Below are 22,855 nucleotides of genomic sequence, written 5' to 3'. Positions count from 1 at the left end.
CAGTACCTTCAAAATACATATATTCACTTATGAAATTTGTTATTAGTATCCCAACCTAATTAAAAAATAATAGCAAAGTGCATAGGTACGACACTAGAAGAAAGAATCATCTTCACTATTCTGGGTTAAACCTGACCTTGACTCAGAAAGGGGTGAATTATGCTACCACAAATATTTTTCGTCATTTACCAAATAGCTCTAAAACTATAACAGGTAGCCAATCAGCATTTAAAAACAAATTAAAAGAATCTCTAAATGACAACTCCTTCTACTCAATGTATAAATTTTTAGATATGAATGAGTAATTCTAAAATAAAAAAGTGTAGTGTAAAGAAACCTTCTGGTAAACATACACGTTCCAAATCGTTACCAAGTGTCTTATTCGTGGTCTTTGGAACGAGTATTAATTTAATTAAACCACTGACTGGGCGGAGGCTGTAACGAGGTATGAGGACGAAACTCACCGAGGGTTCCCTCATCATAGGTTTCAACTTTTTCTTTCACAGTTTTGTATTCGCTGCCGGCCGCGGTGGTCTCGCTGTTCTAGGTGCGCAGTCCGGAACCGTGGGACTGCTACGGTCGCAGGTTCGAATCCTGCCTCGGGCATGGATGTGTGTGATGTCCTTAGGTTAGTTAGGTTTAAGTAGTTCTAAATTCTAGGGGACTGATAACCACAGCAGTTGAGTCCCATAGTTCTCAGAGCCATTTGAACCATTTTTTTTTTTGTATTCGCTTGTGAAAGTGCTTCCGTTTTTTCATTTATTCTGTCTTCGAGTAGCATTTTTTTCAGATATCATTTACATCACATTTAGCTTACGTAGCTAGAGCCCTAATCGCAACGGTTTCAGACGTTTGCTTCGTCTGAGATAGATCGTAGGAAACAGGTAATATATTCGATTTATTTTCGAAAGAACTAGAAAGAATTAACCTGCGTCAATGTGAAATATTTATAGTGAAGAATATTAAAATAAATACTGACAGGTAACAATAACAGATGCAATGGTTTATATGGTGCTATTTGGAGCACAGTGGCGCGTCAGGGCTGTGAGGTTTGTGCTTTTTCTTACGAGTTAAACAAATTAGAGGTAACGAGAAACTACTCTGTCCTCATATAAAAGTGCTTCTTCTCTTTGTTTTATCACAGTGCGACGAAAGGGACTGTGTACAATATTATCCAATGTGCTAAGCGTTTAAAACATTGTGAAATTTATTTTTTCATCGGCGTGCATTCCCGTTTGATTTATTTACAACTGTCACCAATTACATCGCACACTGGGCGCTATTATTGTGACGCCCAATTAAAAATGAAAAAAAATAATTAGTAAGATGTCATTTGCCATAGCCTCCATCTGCTACCCAGATTCGAAACAAGATATTCCTTAGCTGCTGGAGGTTTACTTTTGTTTTCATCCGTTATAACCGCTTAGTGGATAAGAGAGCCCCCATTTTTTATTCCGAGATGTAATTGACATGGGAAGGCGTCTAGAATGTTGCTGTTGACCATAAAATTGTGAGACTATAAAACTGAGATTTTGGCACACGCTGTACTTGTAGGCTGGTTTCCTCTCTCTGAATCCCGCTTAAAAGTTGTTAATAGCTGTTAGACTCCAGAGTTAATTTATATGCCGCATTCATTTTTTTTCTGATACGACCTTCTTTTCAACACGGGTCAAAATTTTATCCAGCTTTCCTCTTATTTCGGGGCAAAGACCATAAACGCATCTTCTCTTCTTGATTAACAGAGCGACGTGTATTTGGGAAGAAGATGGTTCAAACCAGCGTCCGGCCGTTCTGATTTAGGTTTTTTGGTACTTCCCTCAATCACTCCAGACAAATGCCGGGATGATTCTTTTGAAACGGTACGATTGATTTCCTTCTCCATCCTTGATACAACGCGTCTCGAATAACCCCGACGTCGACGGGACGTTAAACGCTGATCTTCTTTCCTTCCTTGTTGTCTTGGTTGTCTTTTTCCTGTGTCAGGAATCCGCTCGTAGCAAGGCAGAAGTTAAATCTAAGTAGTGCTGTGATAGCAAAGCCAACACCGCTGCCCTTGGTGTGACTGACTTTCAAGGTGTCATTGATAGGCAGTGCTGTTAAGTTAATGGTTCAGTCAAAATCTTATGAATCTGTTGTTGTCGAGGTGTCTGTTGAGTCTGAGTTAAATCCTCACTATAGGTCATTTCTAATTGGCGTAGTATTCATTCTCCATGCTTCGTATTCTACCGCTCATCCTTTCCATTCTTTTTTAACTAAAAATTTGATTTTTCACTGTGTTTCCGTTTCCTTGCATGAAGCTACCACTCATTCGTAAGTACGTGGATAACGACAGTGAGAGTATTTTGACAAAAAAAGACGGAAACAAAGACAAATGTAAAAGGTTATTTTTTTATGTTTTGTTCGACACTGTCATACGAGCATTTCACGATGACATACGAAGTTCTGACCGCCCAGTGGTAATTTTCAGGCCCACTACATATAAAGAGGAGACAAAGAATCTATAAAATATGCTAACAAACTTAACTACTCATGTGATGCTAATGACTTTAGGAACATTTGTATTTGCTTTTATCCTTACGAAGATGGTTAGACCCTATTTCGCAAATTAAAAAAAAAAATTATAGTGACTTTCTTTCTCCTGTTTTTATCCATTTCTACAAGTACTGACGTTCTGAAGCTCGCGAGATATTTCCCCCACAGAGAGGCAGTTTGAAACAGCTGAGAAAATAATGATAACATCATTCATTGCAGTGTACTGTTGTTGTGAAATATCATGTGCTACGAAGTGTTTCATTACACAGATATGTACCACAGTACAGAGCAAAGACATCAACGAAAATCTGTTATAAGCACAGCGTTACCTGGAACGCAGTAGTTCCCTCAGATCGCGGTTAGAACAGGCTATGGGAATGCTTCATCTGAATTTTTTTTTTATCTGTGACAGAGCATGTGAACTGAACACGGCTGTGAGGTACTGCTAAGCGTCCGCAGCGGGAAGCGGGCACGATAGGCGGGGACAGGCCGATACACGCCACGGCAGCAATTACTGTAATGCAAGCGCGCTGTGTCCCACCGACTCCCTTCCGCTGTTCGCCCTCTCAAGTTCCACATCGATCCGCTTAACTGCGTTCGTTCCATTTTTAGGCCGCATCTCCACATTAATACTTCAACGGCCTTATCGGGAATCTTTGATGGACATTTCGACAAAATATTGCACGTGTTCGCCGTCACAGGCTTATCTTCCTTGTTTTACATTTCTCGCAGCAGTTCGCTGTGACAGTACCACTCGAGTTTTAACCCGTAGCTATTATGCTAATGGATGGAAATGCAGCAAACTTGTTCGTTTGTTTTGCGATAAACGAACTCCGGCCGTCCGCTGTTTTTAACTAAACCTGCTCGACGCTTTCCAACAAAATGCTGTAATCTTCCGGTCCCTTTACAATAACCACTTCAGCGTAAGAATATTCACATTATGCGCTCAGCTACGAGCACTATAGATATGTACCGACAGATGGAACACTGTATGTATTGGTACGTTCCCGTTTGAACAAGATAATGTACGAGTCATTATTTCACATTTGAAACATCATAATGTTACATGACGGCAAACGTGATGCAACTGTGTACAAATATCTCTTATTCCAATGTCAGACCCGAGTGCAAGATTAGAAAATTGCAACATATTACTGAAATGTAGCCAACTCTCCTAACGTTATTTGTTAATATTAACTCAGACAGCCATCTGTGTTAATTAGTTGCTAGTTATAAACCATACGAGATGTGATCGAAACGTAACGGGAAATCTTTTGATATACATCCGATTTTCAAAGCTCTTTTTAACTTCTTGGTACACATGCTCCTGATGTATGTTTTCATTTCTAGCTGTTTTCAATATTTAGTTCATCATTGACAATCGAGAAGGTTTTATCTGATTTCGAGTGCTCGGCGAACTTTTACTTACTAAAAAGATGGATCAAAGAATTTACGTTAAATTTTGCTTGAAAATGAAATAAAGTGGAGGACCGCATTCTAAATGTTGACAGTAGCTTTTGACGAATCAGCTATGAGCAAGACAAGCGTTTACGGGTGGTGTAAACCTTTCAAATAGGGTCCAGAGGACGTTGAAAACGACTATCGCCCTGGACTCCCTAACACACGCGACAGTGTGACAGAAGTAAAGAAAACTGTTCTGGAAATTCGGCGAATCACCATCAGAGACGTTGCTGGTGATGGCGACATATTCTTTGGCACACGCCAAGCAATTTTTTTCGTATGTCTCGGACATGAAACGTGTAGCAGCAGAATTTGTTCCGAAACTGCTGAATTTCGACCAGAAACGACGTCGCGTAGACATCCCTCAGAAATTGTTCAGTGAAGTAGACAACGATCCAGAATTTATAAAGAAGGTTGTAACGGGTGACGAAACATTGTATATTGGTACGACGTCCAAACCAAGGCCCAATCGACCCACTGTCGAGAATGTTCCAAAAGTTCGGTTACATGGGAAGGTGCAAATGTGTGTGAATACCTAAGGGGCCAAACAGCTTAGGTCATCGGTCCCTAGACTTACACACTACTTAAAGTAACTTAAACTAATTTATGCTATGAACAACACACACGCGCATGCCCGAGGGAGGACTCGAACCGCCGGCGGGAGGGGCCGCGCAGCATAGCAATGTTCTTCTCACTCTTTTCTTAGCCTACGTAGGGATGGTTCAGAATGAGTCCTGACTGACGGTCAATAAGAAATACTACCTGGGAGTTACGCCCCGTTTTCGTGAAGCAGTCCGAAGAAAGCGACCAGAATTGTGGCAAAACAGCTCGTGGAAATTGCGGTAAAGCTCTCGCTTACACCTCAGTGTTCATTCGTGATTCTCTGACAAAAAACGAAACCGTTATTTTGTCTCAGTCATGGCGCCCTGCGCCTTCTTTCTATTCTCAATATTGGAGGAAACCATGAATGGACATCGTTTTGCCACCATTGAGGAGATAAAAGCAGAATCGCTGAAGGAGCTGAACACCGTAACGTAAAGTGAATTCCAGAAGTGCTTCCAAGATTGGAAAAAGTGGTGGCCAAGTATATTATATCTGAGAGGGATTGCTTTGAAGGGGACAAAGTTGAGGTAAATAAGTATATAAATATACTTTAGAAAAGCAAAAGTTCCCGTTATTTGTTGATCACATCTCGTATTTATGGGCGTGAATACATTTCCATAATAAAGACAATTGTTCCACTGTGGAGTTTTCCAAATAGCTTTGTGGAAGTCCCGTAAGAAGAGTGAGTGTATCAACCATAGACGTCACAAATGCACCACTACCCATATGCAAAAGGATACTGTAATGATTAGTAACGAATCACCAATCAAATGTCAGTGACAAACTACTTAAATTGTACATTACTAGTCATAGGACAGTCCACCATCATTAACTACTTCTCGGTTGGAAATTGAGACTAATTTATTAAAGTGTTTAATAAACACCTATTTTTTTCCAAAATTGTGCCGTCTTTAACGCAGCTGCTCCGTGTGAAAAATCCATTCACATACGTTTAAAACCATTCTTTTTAATTGAAGTTCGAAAATTACTTATGACATTTGTGAGTTACAATAAGTGTTAATTGATGCACAGCTCAGCAAGTACCCTTTAGTTTTTAAGCAAATTCACAAAAATGTTTTAATTGCAGCAAACTGCTAGGTTTGGAATTTTTGTGATTCCTGTATGAAATATTACTACCAATTACCAAATTAGTCCGGACTTATCCGAGATTGCACAACACTATTGAAACGCCATTTTTTTAGCTTCGTAGCCTGATATGGAGTGCACAGCAGATGAAAAGATCATTCGGTGATACCGAATAAAAGCTAGGAAAATTCAGTTACATGTATTTATACTTATGCTGTCAAGGACTGAAATATATTTGCCACGAATTTTCCGGGGTTTGTACTCTCGTTTCAAGGCACAGTCTAGACTGTAATGAATAGTTATTGCCATATTTCTGTTTCATTGACATTTGTTAGAATACAGTGCTGGCTGTGCTTTCTGTAAGCACATAAATTAATGTCTTCACATACTATCAGTAAACACACCATCCACGCACTTTATTGCCTCATACACATAAAACGGGAAAGAAGCTCTGCCAACAGTAAAATTGTTTTTTTGTTTTCTCTGAAGGCTGATTTTCACAAAGAGTAAATTTATCACCAACTGTAGGGCCTATTATTACAGCTTTCTACCTGAAATGGTTATCTTCGGTCTACGCAGTCGCGGACATAACAATAGCCACGTACGAAACACCAGAAATCGTTCAAAATAAGACATATTAGTTTCAGTAACATTTTCGTTTTCCAACATGCTTCCAGAAAGCATTGTGTGTTTGGCTGTGAAACACTGCCTCAAAGTATTTTTTTGAAAAGAATGCGTTTGATTATCGACGATTAAGGCGAAGTGTCAATTTTACCTGTGCGTTTGAATTTCTAGTTGCATTCCCTTACGAACTTCATAGCCCAGGTTTTCCAACACTGTGCCTGCTGCGTTCTCGAGACCAAACTCACTAAACAGAACACTTGTTCCGTGTCCGGATATTTGATACTAACAGCGGCTCTCAGTTTATTCAGTACGACAAATCGAAATCAGTTGCTTTATTTATAATGGTTAAAGGGCAGCATTAGCATATTGACTGCCCTGTTGTGGAGCGGCGGCGGCAACCGGCCGCGTGGCGGCGTGGAGGGGATTAGGTACAGTAGGCGTGGCAACCGCAGCGGGCCGAGGGGCAACAGGGGCGTGCCCCCTTGCGCTCATTGGCCGAAGCACACATTGTGACGGGCGGAGCGAGGGCGGCCGTTGGCCGGAACGCTAGACGCCCCGCCCAGGCGGTGGAGGGGGAAGGCACGACTGCGTCGTTCGGTTGTCTGCCGGCAGAGGAGAGCCAGTCGCATCGCGCGAGTCACGGGGTACGCATCGCCTGGGTCAGGTGCGGCGCCTTCCTGGCGGACTCATTGTTGCCGAAATTGTCAAGACTGTGCCGCTTCCATTGTTGTACGGCGGCGTGTTTAGGGGGTGCAATTGTTCGTCCTGGCCGCCGTAGGGGAGTGATTTTCCGAGTGCGTTTCGAGCGGTTGCTATGTGAAGAGGTGTGGCGAGCCGCTTCTGCTTGTGACCCATGGCGGACACTGCTGCTCCCGTGCTGTGCGGACCCATGTCGGCGTACACGCAGTTCGGCTACTCGTACCCTGCGGCGTCGCAGGTAGGACCGGCCTACTGCCATCCAGCTGTAAGTAGCCTCATCTTTCCGTTGTTTTTATTCTTTGGTGCTCAGTAGCTTAGCGTGCGTGTGTGGCGCTCTGTGCGGAAGTCACGTACCATTTGTGCATTTGTTGCTATGGCATTTCTTTGTTCGGAATAAAATATGGTTTTGTAATCAGTAGTCCGAGTAACAGTTTAGGTAAAGGAGCTGGTTAATTTTTTCGAAGTACAGTTGGGAGGCTGAGATAGTGCTCGGGATAATTTACAAACACGTTAGCCATACCAAACAGATGTTTCCAGGCAACAATTAGGTGATTTAGTATCCCCCCGCCCCCTTCCTGATGCTGCAGTAGCTCCGTTTCTTGTGTAGTGGCCAAATGGTTGTCAGTATGCTGCTACTAACCGCTTAAGGGGGGAAGGTGTCGGAAGTACGAAAGCCCGGTGTTTCCGGTATAAGAGAAGTATTGCCTGCGCTGCTCATCGTGGATTCAGCATTGCCCAGTGGGCAGCGTGTATCGTACTGCTCGCGTAGCGGAGAGATACGTGTGCCTGTGCGTACAGGAGCACGGCAGAGCCCGGCCGCGCGCTCCGCCGTTGCCGGCAGGTGGCGGTCCGCTGCCCGCATGCTTGCCGACCGCTCCGCCGGACCCGCCGTGGCTGGTGCGCTTCGCGTCGTCCGTTCGCTGTGTTCGTTTCTCCACATCTCGTATCCCGATATGTACTCCCATATAGTGTCGAAAAATATTGCTGTACGCTGGTTGCATTTGATGATTTTTACCAGTTTTTAATTAGTAAATATGGCCTGTCTCTCTTTGTCTGGATTCTGCAACGTCATTATTGTGCCTTGGAATGGTCAGCCCGATATAAAAGTGCGCATAGGATGTGCCGCGTTCCCAATCAGCAAGTTTATTGTATTGTTCTCTTGTAATTTAATGTACGCTTCTCAGTCAGTGTTTACCGTAGTTCAAATAAGCTGAATTACTCACGTCTACAGTACATACACGTTGCTATGTTGCTGTCCTTAATTTCCACATTGGAGTGAACTACGTTCTGCACCATATGGAGCTTATTAAGCTCGTGCAGTGTTACACACCCAAGCGTGGGCAAGGAAACTGCTGGCACATCCATATAGGCTTTCAATATACATACTGTGTATCGGATTTACGAAATAAGACTGAGATATCTTTTCTGGGTGCGAGCATTATCGGTTTCTTGTCTTTCTCCTGGTAATTGTCCACTTTTTCCCCTGTCCTCTGTTAAAACACAAAGTCACAGGAGTCTGATCGAATAGCATACGTTCACTCGATGAGTAATGGATGCTTTGAGACATCAAAGTAGGAACACTGTTCAGCTCGTCCATGGAACTTAAGCGTTGCAAGGTTTTCAATGATATGCTGCGAACACCGACATGAGAAACTGTTCGTGCTACCGAAACGTTTTCTATGCAGCAGCTTCCCACTGTAAGAGATTTTTCTCCCATAAACGGTTGCCTATTCTGTATTCCTAGAACTTAGCTAAGCTACAGCATACCGTCGAAATCACGCAAGTATTGTGCAATTATCACTATGGTCGCAGAGTGATGTCTTTGTGGAATTAATACGAGAGGTTTATATTTCTAAGTATGCGCGTGTGTCACACCGGCAACCCCTCTTTCTGCCTGTACTGATAGGACGTAGTACCTGCGTGTTTCTCTGTATAAGGGCCCGGAATCTGCTTACAGCCAAGAGTGAGAATCGTTGCCGGGTTGCGTATATGTTAATGAGAGCAGTGCGTCCACGATTTCTTCGTTGCGTTTTGGGAAGGTCCAACGTTGATAGCTGCAGAGAGGCGCGATTGTGGCATTTCAGTGTTTTGTAGCAATGCCGACACTTCGAGATGTTTATCTAATGTTGTCCTATCAATATATCCTCTGTTCACTCACCGTTTGTGACATTTGATTGCTGTCCCTATCTTTTATTTCATCTGCTGCGATAATACGTCAATAAATATCTTTTAGTGGCGACAACATACCTATTAACGGCGCTGTATTCTAGGCACACTGCTACTCTCCAATAAATTGCTGCTTATTTTAGTTTGGTATTCACCTACCATTGCTTTTTTGCTTGCCGTTCTTCCGCCTTTCTTATAATTTTTAAGTACTTGCTTTGTGAATCTTTCGTTACCTCCATAACTACGACTAGTTGTTTCTCGCCGGAGAGACAAAGGTTGAGTGAGACGGATTTTTAGTGTCGATAAAAAGATAAATTGAACACACAAGATCGAAACAGACCGCAGGTTATTTATTAGGCTGTGCGACGCAATGGAATGACTATTGAGTTGTCAAAGGCGTCGGTAGAACAAAAACATTATGCGTATAATTCGTGCATCGTTTTGCTTCCATTAAATGGGTTTTGCGCATTCCGGAATGCCTCGGTATAGCCTGCTCTGAACGCGGTCGTCATCCGCGTCGTTTGCCGCATCGTCTAAATCGTGCATCACAAGAACCTCACAGACACCAAACACGAAATGTCTTGGTTGATAACGAGCCAGTCCATTTTATATGGTTCCAAGAAGACGTAGAAACATTTAGACAGAAGGCACTGGTTCACTAGTTTTTCATGAAGACCTACGGAACTGTCAGAACGTTGTGTGCATTAGAGGGTGTTCCTCTCCGCTTAGTTATAATAATTTGAATCCAGTGTCGGGCAAACTGAGAACCGTTACCTTAGCTCCGGGTCTGATACTTGGGCCCCCTGTCGCTGTCCGCTTTGTTAAACGTGCTAAATTTCGCTGCTTCAAGGAGATAAGGCGGTCGTTAGTTTATCAGCGTTCGCCATGACATGTGTTGTGTGCGCCTCATGTCCTGTTCTTTGTCCTCCTGTCAACGGTGGATAAGGCGTTTAAAAGGTCCTATTGCTACGATTCAGCATTGCCATTGCCTTAGAAAAGCAGCTTCTGACGTAGGAAGCGCAATTTATATCCACTGAAAAATGATTTGCCAATGTTAAGGTATTAAGAACCGCATATATATATAAAGTCATTGGCACTGATAATGTTCTGAAGTGCGTATAATCTTTGTGCAGTAACCTTGGTTTGGCTCTAGCCAAGTTGGAGGTATCTGTCAGGCTGACTGTTTCTGCGTGTCTAGGCCATACGTTCCGGAGGTGTTACTGGATAGAAGTAAGACTATCGGTGTCCTTGCGGATGTTAAATAGCTAAAAGCGGCCAATGTAACATATGTTGCTAAGGCGCTGCTGTTTTGAAGTGCTTGGTGGGTGTTCTTCCTTAGGCAAAGCCATGTTCAGTAATTCTGTAGAACCGGCAGCCGCCCAGGTTTGAGAAAGAGCCTTGCTACAACACTACAGGACGCTGAGGCACATTAACAGCACAGACTTTCTGTGGTATATCACATCAATGACAGTGCTGATACTTTCTCTGTTATATCATATCACTGACGTGCTAATGTACCTGATGGTGCAGGGGTAGTTGCTTTGAAATAGATAGCGAATACACCAAAACAATAAACAGTTAAAAGAAAGAAAACCAGTTTGCATAACAAAGTATTTCAAAGCTGACGTCCGCAATTTCCGGCAGCGTGGAAGCAACAGAATTGCAGCCTCTTGCAGAGGCGAAAGCCATATCCTGCATGTTGCCCAGTGCATTTAAGAATTTTAAATGGAACGCATTTTTCTTCGAAGTTGCGCGCGTACACAGCAATTGGTGATATGTGCGCCAGTTACGTCCGATTTGTCTAATTTTCTGATTTGCTGAAATAAATTCTGGAAGTAGCGTTCGCCCCTTAGACGGGATAAGGGAACTCGGTAAGTGAATTGGGAGAGAGGTGTGGAGCAGTCAGCGCTCCGTCCGAAGGCCCTGCATCACGGCGTCCACCCCCGCGCCGACTGCTCTCCCGCAGGAAGAGTGATATTCCAGCGCGGGGCCACTTCTCCCCCACGCGGCGAATAAATTTTCCATACGCGGTCTCTCGCTCCCCACCTAGCTGCGAACTCACGTTTTCGGAAATATGAAATCCATTGTTTATTCCTTTTTCATAAGGGTGAGCTCGCCTCCTTTATATTCTGCTTCTTTCTCTTTTTTGGGGGTTCCGGGCTCGAATGTAAATCTATGAACACAGGGTGTGGTGAATAGAGTGCATGTCTGATAGCGGGTCCTTCCGTTCTGGACGCAGTATTTTTGCTGCCGACGAGGGAGGCGCGAGGTAGCAGTTGAGATTCTGTTGTACGCCAAATAATGTTCGCGTAATCAGGTATCTGTTGCTGAAAAATCAAATCAACTTCCATTCGGTATTAAAAGGTTGTGAGCTGCTTTGTTGAGACCGTATATTTGTATACTGGCAACTAAGATTATTGGCCATTTTTGTTGTATCAGGTACTGATAATGTTGTCTATTAGGTGACTAATAACGGGAAACGATAAACGAATTTTACTCGGCGGACTAGTCATTGTGTAAGTTCGTGTTTTCCAGTAGATTTTCGTGATTCCTTACATATAATAACAAAATATTTGCGTTTATGCTTGCTTCACTATTTGTTTGGAAACATGTTCCGACTGAGTAGCGTCGTAGACTCAGTACTGTGACTACTCTAGTGCAGTTCATCAGTGCCTGGAACGTAGATTGAGTGGACAATGAATCACTGCGCTGTTGGAGCGCTTGCTAAGGAGATGTGACAGTTTTTAAAGTTTTTGCTCCAGCTTCGCTTGACAATGATTCCCACCTCAGAAATCGTCTTTAATTAAATGTTTTGTAAACATACGCTGATTCCGTTTCTTCATTGCCGATGTTTTGAAGCATTCGAAGATTGAAGTTGTCAGTGAATGTGGTTCACTATAAAGCCTGTCCTGTTTCTGTCTAGGCCTGTATAAGAAAAGGCATCACGAAGAAGTGAACAGGAAGCCGTAGAATAATTAAGAATTGTCTTACACGACCTAAGATTATACAGAATAAGTGTCGAATAAAAATAGCCACCGATGATGATGGAACAATCGTGCTGAAACATGTCTGAGCATTTAAAATAATAGTTGTTGAGATAACTGACGGACCAGTATTCCCACAGTTTATTAATATTGTCTTTTCTTTCCTTTATTTTTGTTAGAAAGACTTGCTTTCAAATGTGTTTTACAGGAAGTTGTTTTGTACTGGCGAAAAAGTTGAGTAGTAATCACGAGATTTTGGATGTTCCACGGGAAATTAATATTTTTCTATAGCTACTCCTAGGCAGTGAATGCATGGTCATCTTCCATAATTTTGTGCGTTTCGTGTGTACTTTCAAATGTTTACTTTCTTAGATCCTCCCGTAACCGCATTAACACACACAAATAATTCTCACAAACCGCTTTTGCATCGATTCTAGTTTTACAAAGTGCCTGTCCATCAAACACGAATTTTCGTTGGTACAATGCAGTTATACGAATTTGGTCACTGTTACAACACGCCATAACATTAGTTTTACGATTATAAAGATGAAGCAGAAAGGATTAACATGCATCCGTATTTGTTCCACAGTTAATATAGGTGGCGTTACGATGTGTCCTTCTTACACATCGTCAAAAGTGCAACGCACGTATGCGGCTTCGATGCTGCGTGCCTGTTGTTTCGTACTCACGCGTTGCTAATACAGCATAGCTGATTTTCAAGATGACGATGACGTGTGTTCGAGCTCGCAGCGCTTACGAAGCGGTGCGGCCGTCATTGCGGGTACAGTACTTGGTAATTGGGGGCTCCTGCCGGCAAGGTCCGTGCGTGCCGGCGCGGAGTTAATTGTCGTTAATTGAGACGGCCGCGCCGCGCGCTGAGTTATGCCCCCGGCGACCACCCCCGCACATAACTCAGCCGCGCAGCGCCGGAAGCGGCCGCTATGACAAACGCCCCCGGCGCAGCCCTAAGTGGTCGGGTAGCCGCCCCCGCGTCTTATAGCCCCGCTCTTCCGGAATATTATTTCGCTCCACCCTCCTCGTTTGCTCATTCTTTACGGCAGAATTATTGTAAGGGGCTTCGGCTGACTTCTCGGGACAGCGACCGAATGGCTCTCGGTTGCTATTTGTCCCTCAATAAGGCTATACTAAAAATTTTGTTAAAGATTAGTAACAATTTCAAAGAATCTTTTCTGACCGATGACCTCGCTGTCTGGTCTCCTTCCCCAAACAACCCAACCCAACCCCAAAGAATCTTTTCAAATCTCCGAAAATTTCTCTCATATGCATAGACATTTGGTTCGTTTTGCTTCTTAGAAAAACAGCGCAATCACGTTAGAACCAGTAATGTTAAACAAGACAGTGTACAGGTAACTACGTACATTTTCTCTTGTTATTACTGGCTAGGCCTGCTACTGATTGATCCTCAAAATGAACAGATAGCCCTTTGAGCTGTTGTTATCGTCTTCGTATTTCGAAGGTTGGTCTGATTCAGTTAGCCACCTTAGTGTATCCTGTGCAAGTCTGTTATCATCTGTGCAACTAATGTCCCCTATATCCTTCTGAACCTGTTGACTGTATTCCAACCTTGTTCTTTCACTGCAGTTTTTATCACTCCTCTCTGTCTCTATCTTCCCTCCGTTACCAAAGTGACGCCTACAGCCTAACGTATCCGGTACAAGTTTCTTTCCGCCAGGCACATTGACGACGAGGGCCGGTGTGCCGGATGTGGTTTTTAGAAGGTATCCCACTAAGTGAATGCTGGGCTGGTACCCATCCTACCTCAGATACATGCTACACGAGTATTTAGAAAACGTTTTCACGTATGTGCTACGAATTTACTCTCGAAGTAAAGAAGTAAACATATGGGATGCACTGGTTCCGTCCCGGGGGGGGGGGGGGGGGGGGGGGTGAACAGAAATCTGATAAATCTGATATCCTTAGATGTTTAAGCTCCTTGAACCCGTACTCAGCGGTAGGAGCAGCAGAAGCAACAGAGCCGTCCACATCAACTATAGCAAGCTACATCGATTTCAATCTGAGTGGTGTTTCCATCTCTTGGTCTCCCTTCACAGTTTTATTCAACGCACATATTCCATTAGCTGGTATACAGTTCTTTATTCACTCAGCGTGTGCCATACAACCAGTCTCCGTTTTTTTTATCAAGTTATAGTAGAAATTTTTCTCTCCGGTTGTCTTCTGTACCTCCTCATTAGTTACTTGACGTACCTGTCTAATCTTTAGCTTTCATCTTTAGCACCAGATCTGAAAAGCTTCTGTTACCGTCTGGTGTGAACTGTTTATCATCCACATTTCCTTTGCTTAGAGGGCTGCACTCTTCACAAATGGGCTCGGAGAAAGAGTTCCTAACATTTCAATATCCAGTATTTTAAGAATTGTTGATGGAGATTTTTTTAAAATCTTTCAAAAGCTTTAATTGAGTGCCACTAAGAGACATTGCAGAAAGATAAAGCTTTTTAACTTATTTGTGGCCGTTACGTATCTTTATTGAAATTGTTAATTGAACAAGAGCTACAGAGTTCAGCTACAGAGCCGGCATATATAAAACATTATTTAAATTTATCTTCGATGTTAACGAATATTTCTTTTTCAGAAGTGTTTTTCCTGTTGTTGCGAGCCTGCACTTTTTATATCTTGCCTTCTTCGGTCATCGACACTTATTTTGTTGCCCAAATACTACTATTACTACTACCACTACTATGCAAATTATTATAGTGGAGCAAGGGAACACGACCATTGGTACGCCTCAGTATGTTCCCTATTCTCTCCTTTGTTGTCTTGTGCAGATTAAACATGAGGTTATTTTACCCTCTGTAACAAATATTGATTCTATAAATGTTCTTAACAAACAGAATCACACTTTGAGCATTCATCAAATTTTTATTTTAAACTAAAATGACGTGGTCGTTCTCAGAAGCACTATACCGCCTTCAAGAGGTCACCTGAACATTGGCTATTGCTCAGTAAAGGCGACTGACAACAGCTGCGAGGTATATTTCATATAATGCGTGATACCTCATTTGTAATTGATTAGACTCTAAGCATTACTGGTATTCAATGTTTTTCTGCTGTATACAGTGTGTGAGATGGTTGTTAACTGAAACTGATAGGGTTGATAAAGGACAGAGATACAACTGCGCCACATGCATTTCATAGAACGTTGCGCTGTCGGTGTTTGGTCCAAATGCATGCCCTGACTACCTTCAGCACGAAGTATACATATATTGTCCTTTCGATCAATAGTATCAAACCTGCCGTGTCGGCGTAGGATATACGAGGCTGCCGCAATGACCGCCATGTCGACAAGAGGGTGGTGCAGCTTTGATGTATTCTATTTGGTAAAGAGGTATGCTATAAAGGAGATAACTTGCTTTAACCTTATTCTGTGTCTTACACAATGTACTGACTACAATGAGTAAAAGTAAAACGTTTTTCGGGAGAATACAAACTGTGGAAACGCCCAGAATCCCAGTGCGGCCGTTGGAACTCCCTGATGACGCTTTCTCTATGTTTCCGAATTAGGCCTTTAAAACACCGTACTCTGCAAAACATTATGTGCAGAAAAAAGAAATACTCTTTTGCAGAAAGTGAAGTTTTGAAAACGAGTTCACTTAGCGAAGATTATACATGAAATAGCAACAATTATTCGGGAGCGTGTTATTAGCAGAACAAGCTGATAATTCGTACGTTACGTGCACGGTACTCCTGCCAGAGAGCATTTCCCTAGTTAGTGAAACTCTTTACAGTCTGAAGGACTCTCAGGAACTCCCCTTTTCTAACATAAGAGAAAGGAAACTTTTAGGGTAAAGAACGCCGTCGCTCTTTTAACAGTTACTAAGTAAGTCATCATCACAACATTTTCGGGTTAGATCCTTTTTGCTGTTCCGGAACCAAGCAATTTACTGAGAGTCGCGCCATCTTCTTCGTGGTCTTCCTACACTCCTACCTACCTTTTGGTCTGTAGTCATAGGTTTTTCTTAGTATCCGTCTTTGAAGCTTACGTAGTAGATAGTCATGCCCTTCCTCTCTGTGTTGCTCGATCTTTTCTACTACCCCTGGCACACGGGTAGGCGTAAAGCTTCTCCACAGACGGTGGCAGTAGCGTTAGGCAGCCGGCTCTCAGAAGACAGGGCTGCGCACGTGATGTGGCCCGCATGCGAGCCTCCGGAAAGAGGCCCGTTCTCACGGCGGCCGCTAAAAACCCGCGAACGGCCCACGACGCCTGTAATTGCCTCTGCGGGCCCCGCCGTGTTATTACGCCGCCATCGATCAGCTCTGACAGCTCGTTACGTATCCAGTTTCTTCGCCTTTGCAACAGCTTAGCGAAGATTATACATATAATAACAACAATCTATTCGGGAGCGTGTTATTAGCAGAACAAGCTGATAATTCGTACGTGCACGGTACTCCCGCCGGAGTATAATACGGGCTACAGCAACTGCCTTTAATTTGGCACTTGGAGACTAAGTTTACAGGCCTGTTTGACGAGGCGTGGTATCCACTTTACATAAAAGCGACTAGTTTTCATTTTATATCTGTGTACCACCAGGCGATTTAGCTGCTGTACATAATATTAATTTCTTTCATTTTTCCCCTTCTTGGCAAGGGATTGTGACCTATCAACCTTTTGAAGCAATTCGTAACTGGAAATGATTTTTCCAAGTAAACTCTACTTCCGACTTTGTGAGGTGATTATGATTTTGTACAACAAATGGGGTTACTCCCGCATCTAGTACAAAGTACAACGCGCAACCGCAAAGAAACACTGTGAACAGTAACATTGAACTAGTATATACCAGTAAGTACGCTGCGATCGACATTGTAAAAAGAGGATACATGTTGGTGGTGATACGAAGCAGTATTTCTTGGATTCGAATCTACATAGTACGTTACCCAGCCTCCCGCTTCCCTTGCGCTCTGAACTAATTGCACGAAAGCATATTTAACGTTCTTCGTTTATAAGCATACTATTAGTACATCCGTAAAAGCAGGATGAAATATTTCGTGTATTTCACCCTCTGTTTCTGGGCGCTTAATACCTTTGGCAAAAGCACAAATACTGAAATTTGTAACGCTTTACATCTCACAATAAGTTTGGTGTTGCGTCAGTGATCTCTGTATTACCGTACAGAAGGCATATCCGGTGATGTGTAAAAACAGCATATGTATTTTTAGTAAGCACTTGATTAAATGGCTTTCGGCGTGGGCAAAAACTACAAGCGGTTCATTGCACTTCTGTTTACACAACGTGGAAATGAGGTGGAAGAATACTGCAACGACTCATCATGCATAATACGTCAATAGTTGGCTGATTTTACTCACAGAATTAAGTTTGGTTCGATAAAAAAAGTGTCTCATACCATTTAGACTAACAGAAGACAGTCACTTAGCCTTCTCATTATAGAGGAAAAAGAAGATAAAGAATACAATCACCACCTTATTTGTAGGTACGTCCATATGATTATTCTGCAGCAAACTGCAAATAGTGTATTCTCTGGCCTACAGAATTTAAATTATTACAAGTGTGATATTTTACTTTACAGAAATAAAAATTTAACCCACAGAAGTTGGCACACTGGTGTCAATGCATGTCTGGGCAGATATAAAAATAAACTAATTGTGTTTGGATAGGGCTGATTTCCAAAACAACGCAGTTTTTAAATCGCAAACACGAAAAGAGGAGCTTCAAACCTTAGTAAAATGAGTATTCTGTACGAGCGCTTTCAAAAAAATTTCTCTAATGTTCCACTTTCTAATAAGTCTTAGGCAAAATAAGTCTGATTAGTATTATTGTATCACTGGGGTCATTGCTCCATAGGTAGGTGGGAATGAACAAAATATTTTCGAATTCGGAAGAGAAACTGTGACTGAAATTTCGTGAAATCGTCTTGCTGCAGCGAAAAAGGCTTTGTCTTAGTGGTTACTACCCCCAACTCACCATATCCCAAACACTACTTCTTCTATTTCATTGTAATACAAAACGAGCTGCCCTTTCTGAACTTTATCGATATACTCCGTCCGTCCTATATGGTAAGGACTGTAAAATGTACAGCAATACTCCGGAACGGCACAAACATGTACAATCTAGGCAATCTCTTCAATTAGTCATATATCTGTCGTGCCTTCTTATTGTTCTATCAACTCTGTTTGGTCCGCCTTCCCCATATTACCTGTGTGATCGTTCCAATTTAAGTTATTCATAATTGTAATCCCAAGTTACTTACCCGAGTCAACAATCTTCAGATTTTTTTTGATTTATCGTATAACTGAAGTTCAACTGATTATTATTAGTACATGAGTGTATGGAGGATAGCGTGCGTAAGAATATATGCTTTATAGTCGATACTTCAGTCTAGTGATTGATTTTAGAATAACATGAAGAAAAGCGCGTTTGAGACAGCTACAAGCATTTCTCGCAGTTTTTACAGCCCTCGTTGTTGTTAGACATGAGGCTGTTTTTTTTTGTGCAGCACTTGTAAACATTTTGCGTTCAAACATTTAAGTTCTGTATAATATATTAAAGTTATTTGGAAAATATTGTTAATTCTTCAGGCGCAGAATTTTATTTTTAGATCTGTTTATTTTATCTGTGGAGAGTTAAGTCACACTTCGTATGTTGTGGACCACCTTATACCTCAAAACAGGAACGTATGGTTTTTGCAAATTAACTGAGTTTCTTTAGCGTCTTAATAATTTTACCTGTCATCAAAATGGAAACTGGTTTTTTCTCGATAGCTTCTATTTCAAAATGTATTTAACTAGTAAATTGTTTTTGATAATACTTCTGCATATTTTGATTTCAATTACTGATTATTGGCGTGTAATGGAGCAATAGGCTAAATATAATATTGACAAGATTTACTCTATTGCAACGTTTTTAAATTTGTGTAGAGTATTTTTTTCATGTATATAGGTACATTGTACCATGTTTCCACATCTGGAACACTTCCATGTTCTTGAGTAATTTTTTAATTGTAGAAAAAGACTGCGGCCTATAACAAGTTAGTGCTGGCATATAAAAATGGAATAAGAAATGTTACTAAACTTCTGTTACAGAGCTGACTAATGGTGAAAGCCTGAAGAAAGGTATACTAAGCTACAACGCTCTCCCCTATTCCTGTAGATGTCCTGGCGCCTTTTATTGTTCGGTGATAATTGCCACTAGACACACATTTGTCATGCCTTTAAGCACGCAGTGACAGTTTAATCAAATACTTCAGTCAGAGCAGATTTTCCAACTGAAATATTTGAGGAATACCGGTAAGTGGGTAACAGGAAACTGTCTTGTGTGCATGTATAACTCTCCGAGCAGAGAGAAGTGTCTGCAATATCGATGATGTGGCGACCGCACCATCTCACCGCAGACAATAGGCCAACTGTGTCGTCGTTCTTAGGAGCTACGCGCCTTTGTTTGTCAAATGGATTTAACGATGCGTGATGTTGTTTGTCTATACAGGAATGTTCTCCTACGGGGTCCTTAGGCATTTTTTTGTGTTCTGTGAAAGGAGCGTGGCGTACTAAATTTTTTCCTCGCCCCGCTCCCCAGTTGCCGGAGATTTATGGGATTCGTTACGGCATTTCACCACAAGGAGGCAGGCCCGGGGGGTTTTTGTCGCCTAAGGACAAATAGCGGAGAGGCGGGAGCCCGCCTCGGTTCGCCAAAGACGTCACGTTTCTGAAGGAACTGCGTCCAAATCCCCCGAGACTGGCACGTGCCGTGAGTTTGCTGACTGACGCTGTAGATACAGTGCGTTACGACTCCTAAGGAGCCACTGGCTTCGCATTATTGCTGCTAGTTACAGATTTGTCTTTGACGACACCTACGACCAATTTTTGACCGGGTGCGAAGTTACCCTGTAAGTCCGGATACAGTACTGTAATAACCAGAAACTGCTTTCATATGGCGATTCTATTTCACGTTATAGAATTTGCGGTATTTCAATAATCTGAGGAGTGTGTAAACTGCATCTACACTGAATTTATTCAGCACACAAATGTTGCTGGTCCCGTACTCTGTAGAAATCGATAGGAAACAACGTGCCCACTAAATAACCTGTACTTCCTTTTTTTTAGGAGATTTAGGTTCACTTTCACTGTACACAATTATTTTATGAAATTTTTAGTTTCCGTCATTCCAATCTGCCCTTATCTTTGACTTGGGTGTTTCTGAAGGTGATGATTCCTTTATTAATATTATGGAGTTTAGTTTCTGGGGCATCATTGTATTGTACCACCTAATTACGGTTTGTCTTGATTAGGCAACCACCACTAGTGTCACAGTATTAGAAATTCCTAGATATGTAACTAAGAAACTAATATTATATTATTGTGCGTTAAATGTAGAACAAAACAAACGATTCAAATGTAATCTTTAGTACCAGCTTATCTTTATGTCCGATGTAAATTTTTGTGTTATCAAAATGTACTTGGAAAGAAAAATTCTGTGCATGTTATTAATAAAACAATTTGTTTGCAAATTATGTTCTTGAAAGAATAAGAGAGTAATCTGTTGTAGAGAGCAGAATGATTTTATCGCTAGCAGTATGAGTACCATCTCAGAAAACAAGTGATTAAGATGGTGGAAACGTGAATCGCCTTCTATTGTTCACTGCTGACTATTTTCTTTTCTCTGTGGTTTTGTATTTTACTCAATGGGAAGATTTGCTGTCAACAGATAGGAGCTTTAGATTTAAAAAGTGGGTATCAAACAATTAGACGAAATTTTCGCCTCGATCCCATTACATTACAATTTGCCAGCTTTGGTTTTATTTATTTCTTAGTTGTAACTTCATTGAAGAATAGCCATAGGCTGTTCCGCACAAACGCTGTTCCCGCTGAAGCCTTTTGATTTTGATCGAAATGAGCTACTGTAAATAAAGCACAGCAACTTCAACATCACTTGTTACTGTGGTTTCACATTTCCTGTCATGTTAATGCGAGATGAATATTCAGTCCATAAAATCTTGTATGTCTTTGGCCGTCTGCCTAAAGTTTGTATAAAATTTCGTCCACGGATGTGATGAATTGTAATTTATTGGTATATTTTGAATTGTTGGTGATGACCTCAAAATGCGTAGCCTCCTATGCAATGTTCTGAATAGATTGTAATGGTACGTATTTTCTGACGTAAATTTATTTTAAATGAATGAGTTTAAAGTGTTTCATATTTTCATTTAAGGGTTGTTTTCAGTGCAGTGATTGTTACAGGTATATGTTTTACAACAGACGGCAAATGAAATTCTACGTTTCACATCGAAAACCAGTTTTTACATTCGTTGAGACAGATACTCTCCTGGCTTGCGTAGACTGTTTGGAAAGCCGTTGGTAACTTTATTCGCACGTTTTATTGACTGTGGTCTTTCCTTCACTGTATTAAGCATGTATGTTGTAGCAATATCCACTGCTCTTTCTCCAACTTCGATAAAAATAAAGTTTTCAAAGATTTACCCTTCTGCCTACACAGGAGATTTGTCAAATGGTTCAAACGGCTCTGAGCGCTATGGGACTTAACATCTGAGGTCATCAGTCCCCTAGAACTTAGAACTACTTAAAAGGTAACTAACCTAAGGACATCGCACACATCCATGCCCGAGACAGGATTCGAACCTGCGACCTTAGCGGTCGCGCGGTACCAGACTGAAGCGCCTAGAACTGCTCGGCAACACCGGCCGGCTGTCAACTGGAATATTTCTGTGAAGGTTCATAATAATGAGGTGAACTGATGTATAGCGAAGGCTAAATTGTGAGATGCAGTTTCGAAGAGCGTAGCTCATGCGTGCCAAAATTAATTCCTCTTGTTTGTTTTTCCTTCTCAATCTCGACTAGAAGTATGATGCTCTTGATTTCACTGAGTGTTACTATTTCAGTCTGGATACAATTCGCCTACCTAATGTAATCTACCTCCTCTTATGCTCTGCGTTGTTTACGCGGAAAACAGTTCGAGGTGCTACCGATAACGGCAGATCATGACGCATTTCCGTCCTTCAGACTGGTTTATCATTTTGATGTCTGTTTACTCTTTGATTACATCGCCTTTTTCGCGGCTGCATCATAAAAGTCTGCCTCTTCTGCTCGCTGTTCAAAAGTTAGTTGCATTCGTCTGAAGTAGATATTAAACTTCGGCGTTACTTAAGGCAGTTTGGTTATTTAATAATGAGATGGGAGGATAGTTTCAGCTATGCTGCTGTAAGGCGTTGGCATTTTATATGCTGCTAGTTCATTGGCAACGGTAGCTCAAATGGAGTAGTAAGATATCGTCTGGAGACCATAAAGGAACTGTTCTAACATTGGCCTGCAGAGATTTTGGATTGAGAAGTGTGATTTTTACGTCATATTTCGAGATCTTATTTCGGAAACTCGGAGTTTATTTGTTATTCCATTAACGTGTTTACATTGGGTGCTACAAAGCGATTATCTCAGTTTTGGGAGTATGAGAGCACAATAAGCACACGCCACTTACTGTGTGGATTAGTGCAGTACATACGGCATGAAAGGTAACACTCAAGCAGAAACTAAATGCATCAGTAATAGAAACATAGGTAAATACTTGACAACTAATTCCAGTTATGACTGTACGTGAAAAGAAATAACAGTGACTGCTGACCTTTTGGGCCGAGCGGTTCTAGGCGCTTCAGTGCGGAAACACCCTTCTGATACAGCCGCAGGTTCGAATCCTGCCTCAT

The 22,855-nt window shown here is 41.9% G+C and overlaps 1 protein-coding gene across 3 annotated transcripts in view; it reads left to right on the top strand.

Annotated features, from left to right (window-relative positions):
* LOC126267208 (homeobox protein araucan-like) overlaps positions 1-22,855 on the top strand; it is a 629,127-nt gene that overhangs the window by 342,908 nt on the left and 263,364 nt on the right. Inside the window, exon 1 of one of the 3 annotated variants that reach the window (XM_049972184.1) lies at positions 6,928-7,270. The exons of 1 other annotated variant lie outside the window; for it this stretch is intronic. In XM_049972184.1, the coding sequence (XP_049828141.1) occupies positions 7,160-7,270 (111 nt within the window). In that variant the 5' untranslated portion in view covers positions 6,928-7,159. Of the gene's footprint in view, positions 1-6,927; positions 7,271-22,855 lie in introns of those variants that run through there. One more of the 3 variants, XM_049972199.1, reaches the window with a different exon arrangement.

Source organism: Schistocerca gregaria, chromosome 1, assembly GCF_023897955.1.
Source record: "Schistocerca gregaria isolate iqSchGreg1 chromosome 1, iqSchGreg1.2, whole genome shotgun sequence".
Classification (NCBI taxonomy): Eukaryota; Metazoa; Arthropoda; class Insecta; order Orthoptera; family Acrididae; genus Schistocerca; species Schistocerca gregaria.
The sequence above is the reverse complement of the archived record's forward strand: the minus strand, read 5'-3'. Positions and strand labels throughout refer to the sequence as shown.